This window comes from Ixodes scapularis, unplaced genomic scaffold, assembly GCF_016920785.2.
Source record: "Ixodes scapularis isolate PalLabHiFi unplaced genomic scaffold, ASM1692078v2 PGA_scaffold3__209_contigs__length_174095766, whole genome shotgun sequence".
Taxonomy (NCBI): domain Eukaryota; kingdom Metazoa; phylum Arthropoda; class Arachnida; order Ixodida; family Ixodidae; genus Ixodes; species Ixodes scapularis.
In genome coordinates, this window is record NW_024609868.1 from 4,806,333 (window position 1) to 4,824,586 (window position 18,254).

Below are 18,254 nucleotides of genomic sequence, written 5' to 3' on the forward strand. Positions count from 1 at the left end.
GCCTAGTGTTTCACGGCTACCTGATAGATGGCCCCAGTGTTCTCTCGTCGGCTTGCCACATAGAATTGCGACAGGGGACTAAAGGCGTTGCCGGCACCTGTGATGTAATAGTATGTTGCCACTTCGCAATCACCCTCCAAGTATGGGCGTCCTCCTTGCAAAGTTGCGTAGCTGCCCGCAAGTGGGCAACCCGTTAAGGCCCGTCCAAACAGGATACTACAAAAATCGTGAGGCGACGCGACTTCGTCAAAAATCGTGAAAATTAAAGCGTCCGGCCGTTCAATGTCTGCTTGGACACCGGCCAAGCGAACATCATGATTCTCCTTCTCGCTTCCTCCACTTTTCGGTGACCTCGGTTCTCGTTCTCGTCAGACTTGATGTCATACGCCACCTGCCAATGCAGTCCATCCGTTCTGACGGGCCCTCGAATCCTTGGCCGTGTAACAAAATTTGCCCTATGTTACTACGGGCTAAGGGTTTTGTAACTTTGCACTGGAAAACCTGCCCGCATCCAGCGTCGCTCTATCTGTGTTATCACGCAACACAACCCGCTGGAGTTGCTTGGATCTATTTGGGTAAGACTTCGAACACAGCCCTTCCCTTTCCCGCTTTTGGGACCTGCAGAGCAGCGAAGGCCTTGAGCGATTGACCAACAACCAACAGAGCTTGTTTGTGGCTGTCCGGACCCACGTGTTCAGCATGTTCAAGGCCCCCGGGAAAGGCACGGGCAACTGACGCAGAAATCTTTTCCCCTTGGCAAAAAAATATGAATGGAACTGGAGCGCCGCACGATTTATGTCAAAGTCGTACCACCTCACGATTTTTGTAGTGTCCTGTTTGGACAGGCCCTTAAACCACCTTGCGCGAGGATCATACTAAGATTAAATGCTTCTTTAAATTAAGTTTAATTAAAATGTTACTACAATGCTCCAAAAGCAAAATTACAAACACTTTGCGCCAAAAGTAGTTAATTATATACGAGTATAATTACTACCGCACAAAAGTAAAGCGCACCACTAACGTAGTGTCATACTAATTGGACAGAAATCTTCGCCCATATTTGTAACGTCGAAAGTGCCTTGAGGAAGTGTTCTGGGACCCTTGTTATTTCTCGTATTTATTAATGACATTCGCGAAAATGTACATTCTGATATTAAACTATTTGCAAATGATTTCATTTTATATATATTTGTCGAAAATGACGGCAATGTTTGTACACTACAAAGGGATCTCGAAATGTTAGAACGCCGGTGCGATCGTTGGGAAATGAGGTCGAATATAAAGAGCAAATACGCGCGTTTTACTCAATCTACAGTTTGCTCAACTAGTATATATGAGCTAGAAAATCGTGACTTTGAACAATTATCTGGGGTGCATTGTTCCGGCAGTTTAAAATAAAACGACCACATAGATAATACCGTGGCTAAGGCGAGCAAAATGTCACAATTTATTCGAAGGAATTTTAAGAATACAGCATGCAGTGTAAAACGAAAGCTGTACTTTTTTTTAATCGGATCGATTTTAGAGTAGGCCAGTGTTATTTGGGATTTGCCTCAAAGTTACCTCGCGAATAAGCTAGAGCAAATTCAGAATCGGGCATGAAGATTTGTTACGAGCGATTACAGCCCGTACTCAAGTTGCACAGAAATGAAGAAGAGACTAGGTTGGGACTTCCATTAATGTCAGAGAAAGTGTTTACGGTTGAAATATTTTTCATAGTACATATTATGGGGAGACACGTACTAGAAGAGATCTTTGCATTCTGAACCCACATCATGTGTCCTCAAGACGGAATCATTCCAAGACAGTGGCAAAATATCTTGTTAAAACAGAAGTTCGGGCGAGTTGGTAGTTCATGACGCACGAGGACACAGCGCACCCGTAACAAACACTCAACGTTCACAGTCACACCAAAAGAAAGGGACACTTACACAGCGCTGACTTCAACTCTTTGTATATTCCCGCCTTTTCTCTTCTTTCACGTCTAATGCTTAACCTAGGCCTCATCTTTTTCTTTCTTTGCTAAAGGTTAACTGTAAAAGTTTTAAGCCAGAAATTGAAAATTAAAAATTAAATGGAAAAATTAAATGAAAATTGAAATTACTGTAGATCAATGATGCAAAGCTAAGTAATCCAGCTCTTTTTGTGACAGCGCTATAGATGGATTACTAATACACCTGCCGTTTTGTCTGGCAATGTTCTCCGCTTCTATTATTTCCCTTGTGAGCTGGTCTCGACTCCTTGCCAACACCACACACTTGTCAAGTTCCGCTGTGCACCCACAGTCCCGAATGTGTATGCCAACATGTCCAGAGTTCTTGTTGATGGTGGACAGGTTGTGTTCTCTAAGGCGGTGGTTTAAACACCTACCCGTCTGTCCGATATATGTTCTTCCACAGGACAGGGGGAAGGAGTATACTACATTTTCAGTGCATCGAACGAACTTATTTCTGTGATTCGTTGTGCAGGACGTCGGTGTTCTTGAAGGAGTGTTTACCCTCTTGCACAGGCTGTAGAGTTTGTTCGGAGCGGAGAAAATAACGTCCGTGCCTACTTTGTTTGCTATTTTCTTGAGGCCATGAGAAAAATGATGGAGATATGGCACAATCACTGGTCTTTTTGCCCTGTCCCGATGACTTTTCTTAATTCGCTCATCATGCTTAAAATCTCTGAAAAGTCCTTCCGCCACTGATATTAACAAGGATGGTGGATATCCAGCGCGTTTTAATCTCGACACTTGCCCATCAAAGCTCCTTTGGATGGAATGGAAGCATGACTTCGTAAGAGAGTTCTTAAGGCATAACCGCGCTATGCCTCTCTTTACGAGTTTTGAATGCGCTGAGTTGAATGGCAGAAGTGGCTTCTTTCCCCTTGGCTCGTAAGTCCAGCACATATGGTACGGTGACGTACAAAGACGAAGATCTAAAAATCTCAAACTTCTTTCACTTGGAAGTTCGTGGGTAATCTCCAATGGGTTCATGCACCTTTTGAAACAGTTGAGAATGTCTGGTACCAAGGCTGTCAGATTTTGGTCATTGGTGGCGAGGACAATTAAATAATCGTCAACATATCGTCAACAAGAGGGTAAACACTCCTTCAAGAACACCGACGTCCTGCACAACGAATCACAGAAATAAGTTCGTTCGATGCACTGAAAATGTAGTATACTCCTTCCCCCTGTCCTGTGGAAGAACATATATCGGACAGACGGGTAGGTGTTTAAACCACCGCCTTAGAGAACACAACCTGTCCACCATCAACAAGAACTCTGGACATGTTGGCATACACATTCGGGACTGTGGGTGCACAGCGGAACTTGACAAGTGTGTGGTGTTGGCAAGGAGTCGAGACCAGCTCACAAGGGAAATAATAGAAGCGGAGAACATTGCCAGACAAAACGGCAGGTGTATTAGTAATCCATCTATAGCGCTGTCACAAAAAGAGCTGGATTACTTAGCTTTGCATCATTGATCTACAGTAATTTCAATTTTCATTTAATTTTTCCATTTAATTTTTAATTTTCAATTTCTGGCTTAAAACTTTTACAGTTAACCTTTAGCAAAGAAAGAAAAAGATGAGGCCTAGGTTAAGCATTAGACGTGAAAGAAGAGAAAAGGCGGGAATATACAAAGAGTTGAAGTCAGCGCTGTGTAAGTGTCCCTTTCTTTTGGTGTGACTGTGAACGTTGAGTGTTTGTTACGGGTGCGCTGTGTCCTCGTGCGGCAAAATATCGTTATTGCGCCGAATCTTTTTTTTATTCGTTTTTTGTGCAAACTGCTGGGGTTGGAATACACTATGAAATGATTTGGTTACTGTTACTGATAATTGTTCTTTATGATAAACTGCAAAGAAACTTTCTTAAATGAAAATGTTTTTGTTTTGTGATGCTTGTATTTTGATTTTCTTCTCCCCCTATATAATGCCAAACGGTGCAGTGGGTGTCTACGTAAATAACAGTAGAAAAAGTAATGAAGTTATTTATAACTCTGCATTACTTTAAGAAAATAATGCAGTAAATATACTTTAGTTGAGCGCACTGATGAAACAGTCAAATACAAGAAAGGATAAAACATGAAGGACGGACAAAACAACTGATTTTTCATATTGTTTTGTCCATCCTTCATGTTTCATTCTCTCTTGTATTTAATGCAGCAACCTTTGCCACACTAGTTTTGTCAAGTTTGCTAATTGTAAGATGCATATGTGAATTGCTTTAATAATTTTCTATATCACTAAAATTGTTAATTTTTTTTATCTTTTGGAAATTTGAAGTAAAATTGAAGCTAAAGTTGAGGCTTGGGCGAGTTGGTACATACTTCAGAATTAAAAACAGCGCGGAAAGACGAGGACCAGACAAAGAAGTGACATGGACGTAGCGCTGGTGAAAGGATGTTTTCCCTCCCTTCAGTAACAAAAGAACAGAGTCAAGTATTGTAAGTCATTATGAAAAGCAATTGTAACCATAATGTAAAGTTTGCAATTAACAATACCAAAAGCAAGTGAAGTACATTTACAAACATTTTTAGTTAAAAGCAAGGAATTCCTGGAACTCTCTAGAGGCAGACAAGGGGACGAGGGATTGATGCCTTTAGGTAGTGAATGCGCCTCAACCCGGATCAAACTTTTGCGAGTAAAGCAATTGTCTCACAAACGGGCAAAACCTGAGAAAAATGCGATTTGCACCGGAACTCGTCGAGCATGCCATCTCACACGCTCAAAATCGCGACGCCAATAACAGCTTCGAGTCTAAATGTTCTCTGGACTTTGACACTTGCCGGAGCACTGACTACAGTGTAGACCGCATATAACGTATGTCGCGGGAGTCACGAAAATCCGCACTATAAGCGGTATCGCGCTATAAGCAAAACATCAATTTTTCAGGCCAAAATATGTGCCATCAGACAACTTACCTTTGTAAAAGAATTTATTTCTATGTTAGATGAAAAATAAAGCGTTCGGGAATGCTAACCCTAATCACTTTTCTCCGGCGATGAAAACGCGTGAAAATTTGCATCCTTTATACGGTACGCGCCAGTAATACCTTCAACTTGAGCGCAGGCACGAAATGCTCCAAATAAGAAATCCGGGCGATGGTCGAAAACACAAATGTTTAGAAAGCACCACTGTAGTCGAAGTAAACAAACACGACGACACGGGCGTTTCTGCCGTCTTGAGAGTGCCGCCACAACATCGCCGCACGAGTAGGTGGATCTTCCCTTCTAGTACGTGCTGGGTTATCATAGCGACACACAAAGAAAATTCACAGTCAAGGATAGCGCTTTTACGCGGAACGATGAACTTCCACCATGCCGTCTACGACGACGAATCGATCACAACCGACGGCATGTTCGCGGATAGAAGCCTGCCCGCGACCGGCATGCAACGCGTGCGAACACTTCTCCTCGACCTGCGATTGGTCTTTTGTTGCGGTTGTTTCCAACACAGCGGAGGGATGCACGCACGCACGCACGTGAACGACACGTGCATGCGTCCCTCCGTCGCTATGGCAACTGAAGCCTCCCTCTTCGCTTTCCCCCGCTTCTTCGAGCAACCTCCTTGCCCAGCGAGTGCCGCTCGCGGCTAGCGCCGTTATCTAGTGTCGCACAGGGAAGCATGCTCTCTGCGTCGGTCAGTCGGCGCGGTCGCCTGGCTGTTCCGGAAACCGCACTATAACCGGTATTTCCCTTCGCGCGCCTGCATTTTAAGCGGTATGTAATTACATGGAGTTCTATGGGAGTCGAACCGGTGGTTTAAAAAAGCCGCGTTATACCCGGTCCTGCACTATAAGCGGTTACGTTGTAAGTGGTCTATACTGTAGTACAGACAGACAAACTCAGAGTAAATTCGGGCAGATGCAGTACGCTAAGCCGAATTAGGAGACACATTTTTGTGGCAGTGCCGCTGCCCATTTGGAAGACGCGCCAGAGCGGCAATGGCATCCGAACCTTCTCGTCCCGTTGGTAGTAGAGGTCGGCTGGGCTGCAGCGGATCCATCGCGCAGACTCCGACAAGAAGTCCTCTTCCTCCTCCTCCTGAGCCACGGGACAGGAGCCCTCGTCCGAGGCATCGCTGCAGATACCACATCGGGGGACGTTGGTCGGACATCCGCAGTGCTCACGGGGACCGGTCTAAAAACCCACATTTTGTGGCTAGGTCGATGCCCGATACATTTTGCTACGCTATGTGCCTGGACAGTGACTCTGACTCGTGTGCTTACCCAAACGAAAATCAGTCCACTTTCAGCTGGAAATGATGCAGTCCAGCTGGATTCCCGATGCCTTATTTCCAGCTGGAACCAGTTCCATAATCCAGCTGGAAGTGGACTGATTTTTGCCTGGGTATACAGCGTCCAAAAAAGTGGTTCCTCCATTTCTGCCTGATGACGACGTAGAAGTGTTACGTTGTCGCCGACTGCAATCCTGGCGGTGTGGCAGCAGCGGTGGTGGGTGTAGCAGATGCCTGTTCTGCTGCAGGTCGCTCTCGAGAGGCACAGTCCACGAAAGCTTTGACAGTCGAGAGTTGTGACGCCGTGGTGACAGTGACACTCGCATTTGCTCGTGCTTTTTGCCGGAACTCCTACAAACAACCACCAGTATCACGACATGCGACAGCATGACACTCCGGCTTTTGCAACGTGGTTTTTTGCTGCTTCAGGAACACTTTCGATGCATGGGCGGAATGGGACGCTAAACACGCCAGTCGGAGACGCGTTGCAGGCAGCGTAGCTACGCCACCCAGGTAGCACACCAGAGAAACGCCTAACTTGGCACAAGCCTAGCAATTATAGGGGCCTAACTTGCGCATAATCAGGTTTCGCTCCAAGGCATTAATTAGCACCAGACATTTCTTTGGCATTTCTCTGGCTTGCCACGTAAGTGCCAAAGTGCCAGACTTCAGCCAAAGATGCCACCTATGAACCAAAGAACCAGAAGCAAAGCCTAAATTTTCACTTGTTGGTCAATTAAGGCCCAAAGTGGCCACACGAAAACCAAACAACCAAGGGTGAAGCCTACCCATGGCACTTGTTCGCTGATTTAGGGTCGAAGTCACCGGACGACTGCCCGACTACAGCAGTGAACTGTTGACTCTGCTTTGGTTTCTTCAAGCTTTTTAAAGCCCTAACCTCCTGGACAAAAATCAAATTTTGGGCCAAAGAACCGCACTACCTGAGAAATTGTTTAAACTGCGGCCTCCGAGCTAAGTAAAAAAAAACAATAAAAACCGGCAGTCTTTCGGCTGCGCTAAACGGGTCATGCTGCACACCCAGGCCTTGGGGCATTGAGCACAACACGGTTAAGACTGGTTCAAGCACTTGCGAGTGCTTATGACAGAGAGTTTAAAAGTTGTTAGGATTTCGCCAACGAGAGAACATACTGGCACCATCTTTCAGATTACTGTGGAACACTTGGCATTTCCATATATTTTCTCTATTTGTAGAGTACCATTCTTTCTTTCTTGGCTCGGAAAACTTGACTACCGTAAAATCCCGTAAGAATGCCCACAAGAAATGAAGAGATAAATGATGAAAAACATGGGGTGGGCTATCTTTGGAGATGCCATAGCAACGCTTTATCAAAAATAAATGATAAACACCTGGGCACCCTCTGAAAACCACGTAACGCGGCAACTGATACTGCAGATAGCGGACACGGCAAATTTGTGTTTCATGTTGCGATAAACATGCGGGAATTCGCTACAAACTCCTGTGTCACGGGAAAGGACACTGTCGGTTGCGGACGCAGCAGATTCGCATCTCACGGTACAAAGGACCCACGGAAACCTACAGAGAACTCGCATCACACGGGAGCGAATACCGCAGATAGCAGACGCAGCAGATTCAAGCTTCATGGTACAATAAACACGCGGGAACCTGCGACAAATCTGCCTGTCACGGGAACAGATACCGCAGATCGTGGATGTAGCAGAATCGCATTTCACAATGCAATATACAAGCGGGAACAACTTGCGTGTTACGGGAGCCGATATCACATATAAAGATTGCGGACACAAATGCAGGAACCCGCTATAAACTCACTTGTCAGACGTACCGGTACTGCAGATTGCACGGTTGATGAGATTCCTGTCGGACATTGCGCGGCATCCGACGGGAATTGGGGGGTGGGCGACATTTCGGAACTTCTATGTTACAGATGTTTAGCCAGAAAAACGGGATGGGCGATCTCTTGCTAGAGGGCATTCTTACGAAATTTTACGGTATGTTATAAACTACCATTTTTCATAAATAGCATGTACATTTGAGCTTGCAAATACCGCAAAACCTTTGCTCTAGTAGAATGCAGTTCAAGTGTCACCTTGTAGATGGCGCCAGCATGCCATTGTGTTCTTTAGAGGGCCTAGATTGAACAGAGAGCCCGACTGAGACCATGGAAGCATTCCCAATTTAATGGCAGATACTTCCTGCACCAATTGGTCGCAAGTGTGCATACGCCACGTCGACGAGTAACAAGGGGAAAAGAGGGCGGAAAGGCTGAGACATTTGCCTCCTCTCAGCTCACATTGCAAATGTGGCCCATATACCACAGGACCCAGATTGAGCACTTGGAAACTCTCCGTAACATAGGCTCTCTAGTGTCCTCTCGTCATAAGAGGTTGAAAGAACTCAAACGCAAGCAAGCGCAAGTGGGTGGACAGGCCTTTGGGACCCAAAGGGACCGCCGGGAGCGAGACCGACCCTTCAGGCTGAGGCGGCGAAGCGTCCCGGCTGGGGCCCTTGGGTGTCCTCCTGGCGCATCCCTCCCTCCTCCTCTCCTGGGACGGGCGCTCCCTGGGCCGGGCGGGGGGCAGTGGCCTCTCGTCCGGGGATACGGACCCCCTCTCGCCGCTGCCGCGAGACCGTCGGCGCCTCTGGGGTCCCGGCGAGCGCGGGCGCTCTCGGTGCCTCGGGCGGCTCCCGTGCCCGCTCCGGCTCCTCGAGGAGTGGCCGTGACGCTCGCGGGAACTCCGGCGCGGGGAACGGCCCTCTCTGCTCCGGCGGCCCTCCCTCGACCTGGAGGAGTTCAATTATGATTGTGTAGAACGCGTCTCCCACCATTAAGATCGCGACATCCAACAGCGTGACACTCCGGCTTTTGTGATATCATTTGTTGGCACTTTGGTGCCACATTCGATACATGGGCAGAATAGGACACTAAACTTGCCGGTCAAATGCAATTTTAAGGCAGTGTAGTTCTGTCGGTCTGCTGACAACGACCCCTTACGACGACCCGCTCCTATCTCACGCCATCGAGGAATCGAATGGTTCTCTGTCAACCTGTGGTCGAACTCCACTTTGTTTTGCTGCACTCAACAAACATCCGACGCCGTAGATTGGCAAACTGTAAACTGAGCTCTGCATTCGCCACTTAGTCTTATTTTCTCGTGCACTTCGTAAAGTGTGAAGCAGTGTTTTCACTTACTTCGGCCACCCAATAGGCAACTGACAGTGTTGTTAAATTAGCAATAAATGAATAAAAACTGACACACCAGTCGCTGCTAAAAGACACCTACCAGAAAGCCACTGTCACAGGTCCACTTTTTCTATTGTGTTTCTTTGCTGTACTCTAGGGGTGCGAGAAGGCAAATCCATTTAAGTTCCTAGCGCTGCAATAAAACTATGTCTCTTTTCTCATGCAGTTACTCCCTGACATCATTCCCTGTCATTCTAGCCCCTTACAACCATAGCAAATGCTTAAAGGGGGGACACTATCCAGAAAAAAAAATTCTGCAAAAAGCACTGACTTTGAAAAATTAGATGTTTCACATTAAAAACGCGAGACTGAGGTATTGACAGACAACAAGAAAGAGAAGGAGAATGTCTTGATATTATTTATATATAGATATTTACATCCACCAACATCTAGAAGGTATACCCAGAAATTTTCACTAGTTTACCCTGCAAAGTTAATTTTTTATAAATTATTTTCTGTCCACCAAAGCTAAAGAAAAGGTAGGGTTTGGAGCACTTTGAACACATTTTTCTCTATTCCACTTTTTGGTATAAATTCCATTTTAGTCACTCCATCGTTTGATTATGGCAATACAGAGAAGGCTCGTTCTTCACTTTTCTGGACTGAAATTTAATAAGGAATGCGGCTATGGAATGCTTTTGTCACCTTACTGATGTCTTTTATAAAAAATGATGACATTTTGTCGAACACACAGAAGACCAAAAAGTTGACCAATCTTGCAAAAGAGAAAATTGATAAGAATAAACGACTTTTTACAAAAAAACTTTTCATAGCCTCACCTCATAGGCATTCTGCTAGATATATAGCAAATAAAAATCTTGAATGTTGTGATAGTTTTCAAACAATAGATTATTTAAACAATGTAGGCCTGTTGCTGAAACAAGCTACCCCAATTTCCTTCTCACTTAACTTACAGACCTGAAATTTTGTTATGCTCCCTCAAGCATGACCACCAGCCTACCCTGTAAATTTCATTAATTTTAAACCAAGCCTTCAATAGTTGACCCTCCCAGGGGGTGTGTCCCCTTAAAGGGGCACTGACACCCCAAAGGTCGTACTCTTTTTTATTGTCTAAAACGATGCAAGTTATAGTCATAGACACGCAAAAAAAACTGCATCGCGGAAAAAAATTTTCTTGCGCGCGCGCGCGCCTTTTTATTTTTGGCGTTTATATTTCCCGCGCTTACCTCCTTGCTTCTTTTGATCGGTGACGTCAAAAATCAGGAAATTTAGAAGCTTTGTAGGCGACATTTCTATAACATTTAATAACGGCAATCGTAAAACATGTTTTTTAACGCAATGACGAACGCACTACGGCCTTTCTTTTTAAAATACCAAAAATCAGATTTCGGTGTGATGTCGCTTCCTGGATTTGTGTTTTCCCTCGGAAAACTTGGCGGCGCTCGAGCAGAGGCTTATCGCCGAGTCGGGGAAGAAACCGGTTTTTCCCCGCGCCGGCTCCCTTCTATCCCGCCTGCTCACCTCCTCCTCTCTTCGGGTCGCGGTAGCAACGGCGCTTTGCTTCACAGCGTGGTGCGGAGGTCCGAAAGAAAGTCGAGTCGCAGGAGACCGCAAAATTTGACTCACTTCACTGGCACGGATCGTGCGGGAACTTCAAATTCGGCATTTGGAAATTGTTTTTTTAATTCACGAATACTGAATTCCCAAGTTTCGAATTTTGAGGGTAATGTCCCGGCATCAATTTCAATTGTTTTGAATAATAAAATAAATTATGATTTTGATGTGTCAGTGCCCCTTTAAAGGCAGAAGCAGCACCACAAAAGGTACCATCGAGCGGAGCCACATCTTTCTAAACCAATCGGGGGTTGCCGCACTTCGCAACTGTCGGCTAGGAATGGCGATGGACCGGATGTAGCCTGGAAAATATTTCGGGCTTTCTCGGGGCACATTAGTAAACTGAGAGTTGCAGAAAGGAGGAATGTCACTGAAACGTAGCCCCAATGAACAAGGAAGAATGCGAAAAATTCAGCCCAATACATTACCTACTATATTGAAAGTTAGAAGCGATTTAGTTTTTGACAAAAGGTTGTCAACCTATGTCGTCAGCAGACGTGAGCCGGCTACATGACAGCGTGGCTCAAAGACGGCGCCGGTTGTCGTATGCACGTGAAGGTGGTATTTATGGGAAGACTTAGTGTCGAGCTGAGAACTGATGCCATCTACAAGCCACAACGACTAATAGCTGGCCTATGTCTGCTACTGATGGGGAGAATGCTGCTGATCATACAAGATCTTCACGAAATCATTCTTAACTTTCGATTTATTTTAAGTAAAAAGTTGAACCAAGAATTTTGTATCTCGCCTTGACCGCCGGGGCAACTTTCCCGTAAAGTTGTGAGGCTCTTCAAAGCACGGTAGATTTACGTACTGCGAAAGGCTCTTAACTTTTTTTTCGAGTGAACCCGGTACTGTGGTATCAGATTTCAAGTCGATTATCACCTGCTTTTTTTTTCGTCACTTTGCATTCCCTGCAAAGACTTAATTCAAGAAGTAGCTAAAATGACCACTCTTCTTCTCCTTCTGCAATCGATTTACGAGAAAAAATTTGTTTAAATACCTGTCGCGGCATCGACGTGATCCTCTGTCGCGGTCCCGCTCCGAGCTGCTGCTTCCTGTCACGTGCGTCGCTTCCGGCCTCCAGCTGGGCAGCACCGAGGTACACCTGAGTCCACCAGAGGAAGGCAGTGAGGCCTCGAGTTAGTCTCACGTAAAGCAAAGCCCCAGAATGACGTTTACGAGTATGCCGCGCCACGCTCTTCATTCTATTGCTGTCCCACCTTGTAGTTCAGGGACTCTCAAACTTTTCAACCTCGAGGATCACCTTATCCTCTCGACTGAAAGCAGGGGAATCCCTTCCGCTTTTGATGCAATAAAGCGATGCAGAAGTTTACAGACCTGGTAAAAGGCAGTGCACATAGTAGGTGGTTTGGCTCATAACTCAATGGGTGGCTCATTTACACTAAGATAAGAAAGAAAACCTCACTTAGGTGCAAGGGTGGTCAAGGAAATTTGAGGGCTCGGGGAACCCTTTAGTTACTAGGAACCCAGTTTGAAAACCTATGGTGTAGTTCATCTAGTTTGCTACGACTTTTTATTGTTTGCAAACACTGCCAACCTCTCACTCGATTGTCGTTAGGAGGAAGGTCTACCACATAGGAAGACGAAACAAGAGTAAACGAGTTTGTAATAAGCCAACTGAAGAGAAGAAAAATTCTAAAGAAAAAAGAAGAGCTTGGTCCTAAACATAAAACGGCAATCCCAAACTTCTCGCCCATTCTTTCACCTGACGATTGGCAGCCTCCCCAACCATTGTGAGGGCTTGAAGCGAGCTTCCGACCACCTACCCGGGGTAAGGCTGGGGTGCAAATTGCTGCAGTGCCGGACCAGGATATGTGTACGGACCTGGGGAAGGGGAGAAAAGGTCGTCACCTACCGACCTAGAGGCCCGTTCACATTTGCATTTGCTTAAGAACGAGCTCCTATGAACTCTTACGCAAAAGAACATGGTAGCATGCTGGCACCATCTACCAACTAAATCGCGACTCGCCTCATCAATATTGCTCTAAAAAAAATTTTTTTGCATAACATTAAATTTTTAAGGCGCATGTCCCAACCAGATTGTTTAAAAAAACTTTTTTTTTTCTTTTTAGAGGCACCCTTAAAACTGCTCGCCATCAAACAATCTCTGTTTTACCGAGCACACTCAGTCGAGGTGGGGGTGATGGGCCGACGTAACACTACACGGACTTGAGAAGGACTGTGAACAATGTTTACTCCCTTTAACGCGAGGAAATCTTTCGAGAACCATGTCACCACCTACACGGGTAGCACCCTAAGGACACACTGGCCAAACAAAGACAACATATGACCCTTTACTACCTGCCAAGTACCGCACGAACAGATTGACTCTAACCCACTGCAGGCAAACAGCCAAAATGAGTTCCGCTTACAATGACATAACTTTTTGGAAACAATGACAAGTTTAGTCACAACCGGAGAAGATACCGGGCCGGCATCGAAACATAGGGTCACCTACATTTTAAGGCTCTGTTGGAAGTTTCCCGGTATATTTCTTGTTTTTGCCCTTTCGGGCGAGTGAGAGATTCCAGGCACCCAGAGCTAAGCCCACAGGCCGTCACGGCACAGTGCCCAGAATGCACCTCAGATTGCCGCGTTTAGCGACCCCTCGTGCTCACGTATCAAAAGCCGTCCCGAAGTGGCAACGAACGACGTCGCGGAAGCCGGCCCATCGCGCTGTCGGACGTTGCGATCCCGATGATTGGTCGTACGAGTTCTGGCAAGTGCCAAACAGCCACACGCGAGTGTGGCCATTTTTGTGGCGTCCCAACTCCCGGCTGCCGAAGCTTCCGTGGACTGTCACGGCGGAGAGGGAGCCGCGGCAGGATGTCTGCCGTGCCAGTGCTGGGATCGCGGCAGGCGACGGCTCGACACTTCTACATGATGCCGTCGGGCCAAAATCGAGAGACCACGTTTGAGGACGGGGAAAACGCGCAGGTCAGAGACGCATTCTCGGGTCCGTAGGAAAATGTCACGCGACCTCAATTTAAAATTTTGTTACAAGATTGAGCGAGAGAAAAAATGTTTTTGTTTGCCAGAAGAAAGAAAAAAAAAGAGGTGCTATGAAATTTAATAAGCTCTTGTGCACTACCTAATCGAAGGTGTTGTGTGAATCTTCGGAATACTCACTTTCAGCCAATACCACCCGGAAGACAAGGCCCTTCCCCCCTAAATATCATCACTAGTGGATCCAGGCAGTGCTGCCTAGCTTGAATCAATGTCGCAGCCAGCGTCTCACGCGGTGTCTAAAAATTAGTTGGACGCTAGCACATGAAGACGCCAAGACGAATGCGCGGGTCTCGTCGTGCGCGGGCCTCGTCTTGTTGGTGGTATTGTTTCAGCATGCGCAAGACAGCTTACGACAACAAAATGGTGGATGAAATTATGTCACTGAAAACACCACCGTCTAGTTGCGGCGCCCAAGGAGGGGTCGAAGGTGGGCTCACCAGACAGGGGGGTCAGAGGCATCACAGAGACGCAGGAAGCCGAGCTCCACTGGGCGGAGGCGGCGTGCAGCGTGAGCTGCCCCTGGGACGCCAAGACGCCGGCCCCGTAGCCGCGGGCGGCCACGGCCCCGTACGACCCGGCTGGTCGGTACTGGGCCGCCCCGCCGGACACGGCCGTCGTCCAGGCAGACCCGGCCACCAGAGGCCCCTGCGGCCCTCCCACTAGGGGTCCTTGCGCTGTGCACGGGACCAGCGCTGCGGTGCAGTACGCCGGGAGGCCCGGCTGGCCAACCAGGGCTCCCGTGCCGCAGCCCGGCCGGGCGGTCAGGTTCAGGCTGGGCAATCAACCAATCATTTTATTTGCATCTATACATATGCCGGGAGGCATACAAAAACCCGAGAGTTGTTGACACGGTCGCTGGTCTCCTTGACAAAATGAGCTACAACGAGAAAACATGAATAACATGTGTCGCAAAGAGATAAAAAGAAAAATGCAGAACAAAAAATCGTTCAGCCTTTCCACTCTCGTGAAGAAGGAAGACCAGTGGAGCTGTACTTGATACACTGTGTGCTTCTTCTTCGTCGTCGTCTGTTTTTCGCGCTGTTTCCTACGATGAATTCCCACCAACGCGCCGCCCAACTATTTATTCTTCTATGATAGCTCGAAAGGTTGGCGCCATCTACGAGCAACGGCGGAAACCATACTAGATGTGTGCTTGCCGCCGTTGCTTATAGATGGCGATAGCTGTCCAGGTGGGTTTGTGTCGACATACCGGACACGATCCTGGGGAACCTAGCCCTTAACAGCTCTGCTGTAATAGTTGTGTTTATTATTACAACGTTTGTGAAAACACTTCTTATCGATTTGTATGTTCTATGCGGATATCACTTCGTACGAGGTTGGTAAGTACGGTAGACAATGGTTTACATGGGCGTACCAACCGGAGGGGGGGCAGGGGGGCGCTTGTTCCTTCAGTTCTCAAAGTGGGGGGTAAGGCATGTGTTTTGCCCCCCTGAAACAGCCATTACTGGGCAGGGCGAACATTGGCCGGCAGCGCCCAAAAGATACCAAGGGCACTGCCCCCCCCCCCCCCCCCCCCCCCGTACTGGGGGGTGGGGTCAGGTTTGCCCCCCTCCCCTCCCACACACACTCAAAAACAAGTTGGTATGCCACTGATGGTTTAACATGTAAAATATGACAGCTCCCTCCCTCCTCCCTTTTCTTCTATCAATAATTTGAGAAAAGGAATGCGCAACTCACTCCATCTTCCGAACACGCCATTGCATCATTATGGTTACGCTGGTGACTAGATCACAGAATGCAGAAAGGGGTTCTGGCTGCCTTGCGCAAACAGTTCCAGATTTTAGTTTTGTAAAAATTCAAAGGGAGTTTTACGGGGCTTTCGCTTGCCAATCTTAGACGCCTATCTTTGAAGTGGACCAAATATTATAATTGGTCGAAATGGAAATTACCGACGAGACGGCGCGGCGTTGCGTGCAATGAGAATATGATCTTACTTTGAGGGGTTCATGCTGAATGAACGGTTCCTAGTTCAGCAGCCATCACCCAACAGCACAGAGAACCGAAATGGCAGAAATGCCCGAGTCTCGTGGTAGAAGCAGCGCTGCGCTTTGATCTTCCAAAAGGCCGAGAACTTCTTGAACAGAGAAAAAAACCCGAGGGAGACCAAAGGACCGAGGTACCAAGACGATCAAAAGGCAACCAACAGCAACCAAGGTAAACGTGATGCCTATGACAACTTGAGTGCCGATAAAGCCGATGAAGCCACGCTAGATAAATAAATATTAAAACTGTTCACTGATTCAAAGGGCCCCTGAAAAAAAAATTAACAGTCTGGTTGGGAGACGCGAGTCAAAAAAATAATTTTACGCGAAGAAAAAAAGTACTTCGATCCTCCTTTTTACTACTCGTTGGGATGGAAAGAACATATGGCCCACTGATTGTCATTGAGATCGAGACGTCATGGAATTTGCGCGCAGAATTTAAAATAAATTTCACGGATGTCCCATCCAAATTGTCGATTTTTTTTTTCCTTTTTTTTTTTCAGGAGTTTCACATGGTGATTGAAACCCATTATCCCTTTTTCTTCCTCCGTCACGAGTGTTCCGTTTTTTCAAACTGCAGTCTCAGGTTTCAATCATCATGTATAACTTGCATTAGCTCGCCTGCACATTAACCGTTTTTTTCATTGATCATCATAAATATTCTCATTGTAGAATTATCTGAGGCCGAAGTGACGACAGAAAAAGCTGCATTTAATAGCTCTTTCCATTTTCTGTCGTCACCATCAGGGCTTAAAGTCTGGGAGGTCTCAGGGGGTCTCGACCGTATGTGAAATTTTGGAATTAGCAATTCGAGGGGTGCAGGTACAGAATGGGCAAAATCAGCAGTGGTGCTTATTTTATGTGCATCTAATACATCTTGTCAAACCCCCCCCCCCCCCCCCCCCCCCCCCGTCCACCTTATTGTAGGGACTCCCCAGAACTACTTACCCCACCTCACTCACCACGACTCCCCTCGCGTCGTTCGGCGCGCCACACGGCTGCTATTTCAACCGGCGTAGTCTCGGTTAATACTGCAATGATGAGCTTACATCAGCTCACAATTGTGCCCTCACATTGATTAGCGTAACAATGCACAAGAGAAACACTCACAAACACAAACACACTCCGAGTGAGTGTATATTTTTTTAATGTGTTTGTGTTTCCAAGTGTTTCTCTTGTGGCGTGCTGTTATGCTAATCAACATGAACTACCAACTCGCCCGGTCAGAAGTCTTGTGTCCTCATGTTTTGTTTGTAAATATTGCGCTTTCTTTGGTTAGTGTAGGAGGAGCGGGGGGGATATTGTTACGTATGTGTTCTATTCATGCACTTACCATAAAAATGTTCTTGGATATTTCAGTCTCTCTTTAAGAACAGCTACAAATTATTTGACTGTAATGCACAAACTCGTGGCTTTTTCTTTTTTTTCCTAAATTTGTTGATTTTGACTTTTGAGTCGCATGTTCACACAGGGGTGCTGTCGCTTTTTTTCTCGGTCATATGTGGGGACGTCACAGAAACCTAATTATCTGACACACCTTTAAATGTTTGGTTATAGCTATACCCTGTTGCAGGTGAACAAAAAGGAGCTCAATCTCCTCCCACAAAGCCATCCATCCTTTCCACTAAGTGGAAGGAACGCCAGAAAGGAGTCGAGGTTGAATTCGCCTACTCGATGGCATTCTCTCTGCTTAGTGGAAAAGGTGGAGGCCTTTGCAGGAGTTGCTTGTGCTGCTTTTCTGAAAGGCCTACGTACAGCCTCGGTTTTCTGCAGGGAAGATTATCCTCTTAGCGTCCTCCTCTCCTGAACTGCGAGGAAGCCGTGTTGGGGTAGTGTAAGAAGTGTGGAGGATATAATAAAGGAGGAGACTGGCAGAAGTGGAAAGCATATGTCGGCCTTAAACCTGCAACAGGGTACAGTGTACAGCTGAAAGACGTCTTACCAACATCTCAAAAATGCACTTCTAAATACAGAAATTCAAGGCCGCGAAAAGAATAAATATTTTGCAACTCAGCCAGTACACCAAGTTATTTTCTGGGTCAAGCAGTGAAACACTGTTTTTCTTGCTTTTTTTGTGCCGTGCTGTGGAATGCTAATCTTACATTACCTTCTGTGTGTGTTTGTTGTTCTAGTATGACATGTCATTCAATCGGGTGAATTAAATGCTCGCAAACAG

General features: G+C 46.5%; 1 protein-coding gene across 1 annotated transcript in view; it reads right to left on the reverse strand.

Annotated features, from left to right (window-relative positions):
• LOC8043177 (ribonuclease 3) overlaps positions 1–16,270 on the reverse strand; it is a 54,747-nt gene extending 38,477 nt beyond the window's left edge. Inside the window, exons 1-6 of the mRNA XM_029985057.4 lie at positions 16,031–16,270; positions 14,513–14,847; positions 12,833–12,890; positions 12,046–12,150; positions 8,693–9,007; positions 5,946–6,069 (exon numbers count right to left, since the gene is read on the reverse strand). Coding sequence (XP_029840917.2) covers positions 5,946–6,069; positions 8,693–9,007; positions 12,046–12,150; positions 12,833–12,890; positions 14,513–14,847; positions 16,031–16,044 — 951 coding nt within the window. The 5' untranslated portion in view covers positions 16,045–16,270. The remainder of the gene's footprint in view (positions 1–5,945; positions 6,070–8,692; positions 9,008–12,045; positions 12,151–12,832; positions 12,891–14,512; positions 14,848–16,030) is intronic.
• Between the last annotated feature and the right edge of the window lie 1,984 nt (positions 16,271–18,254).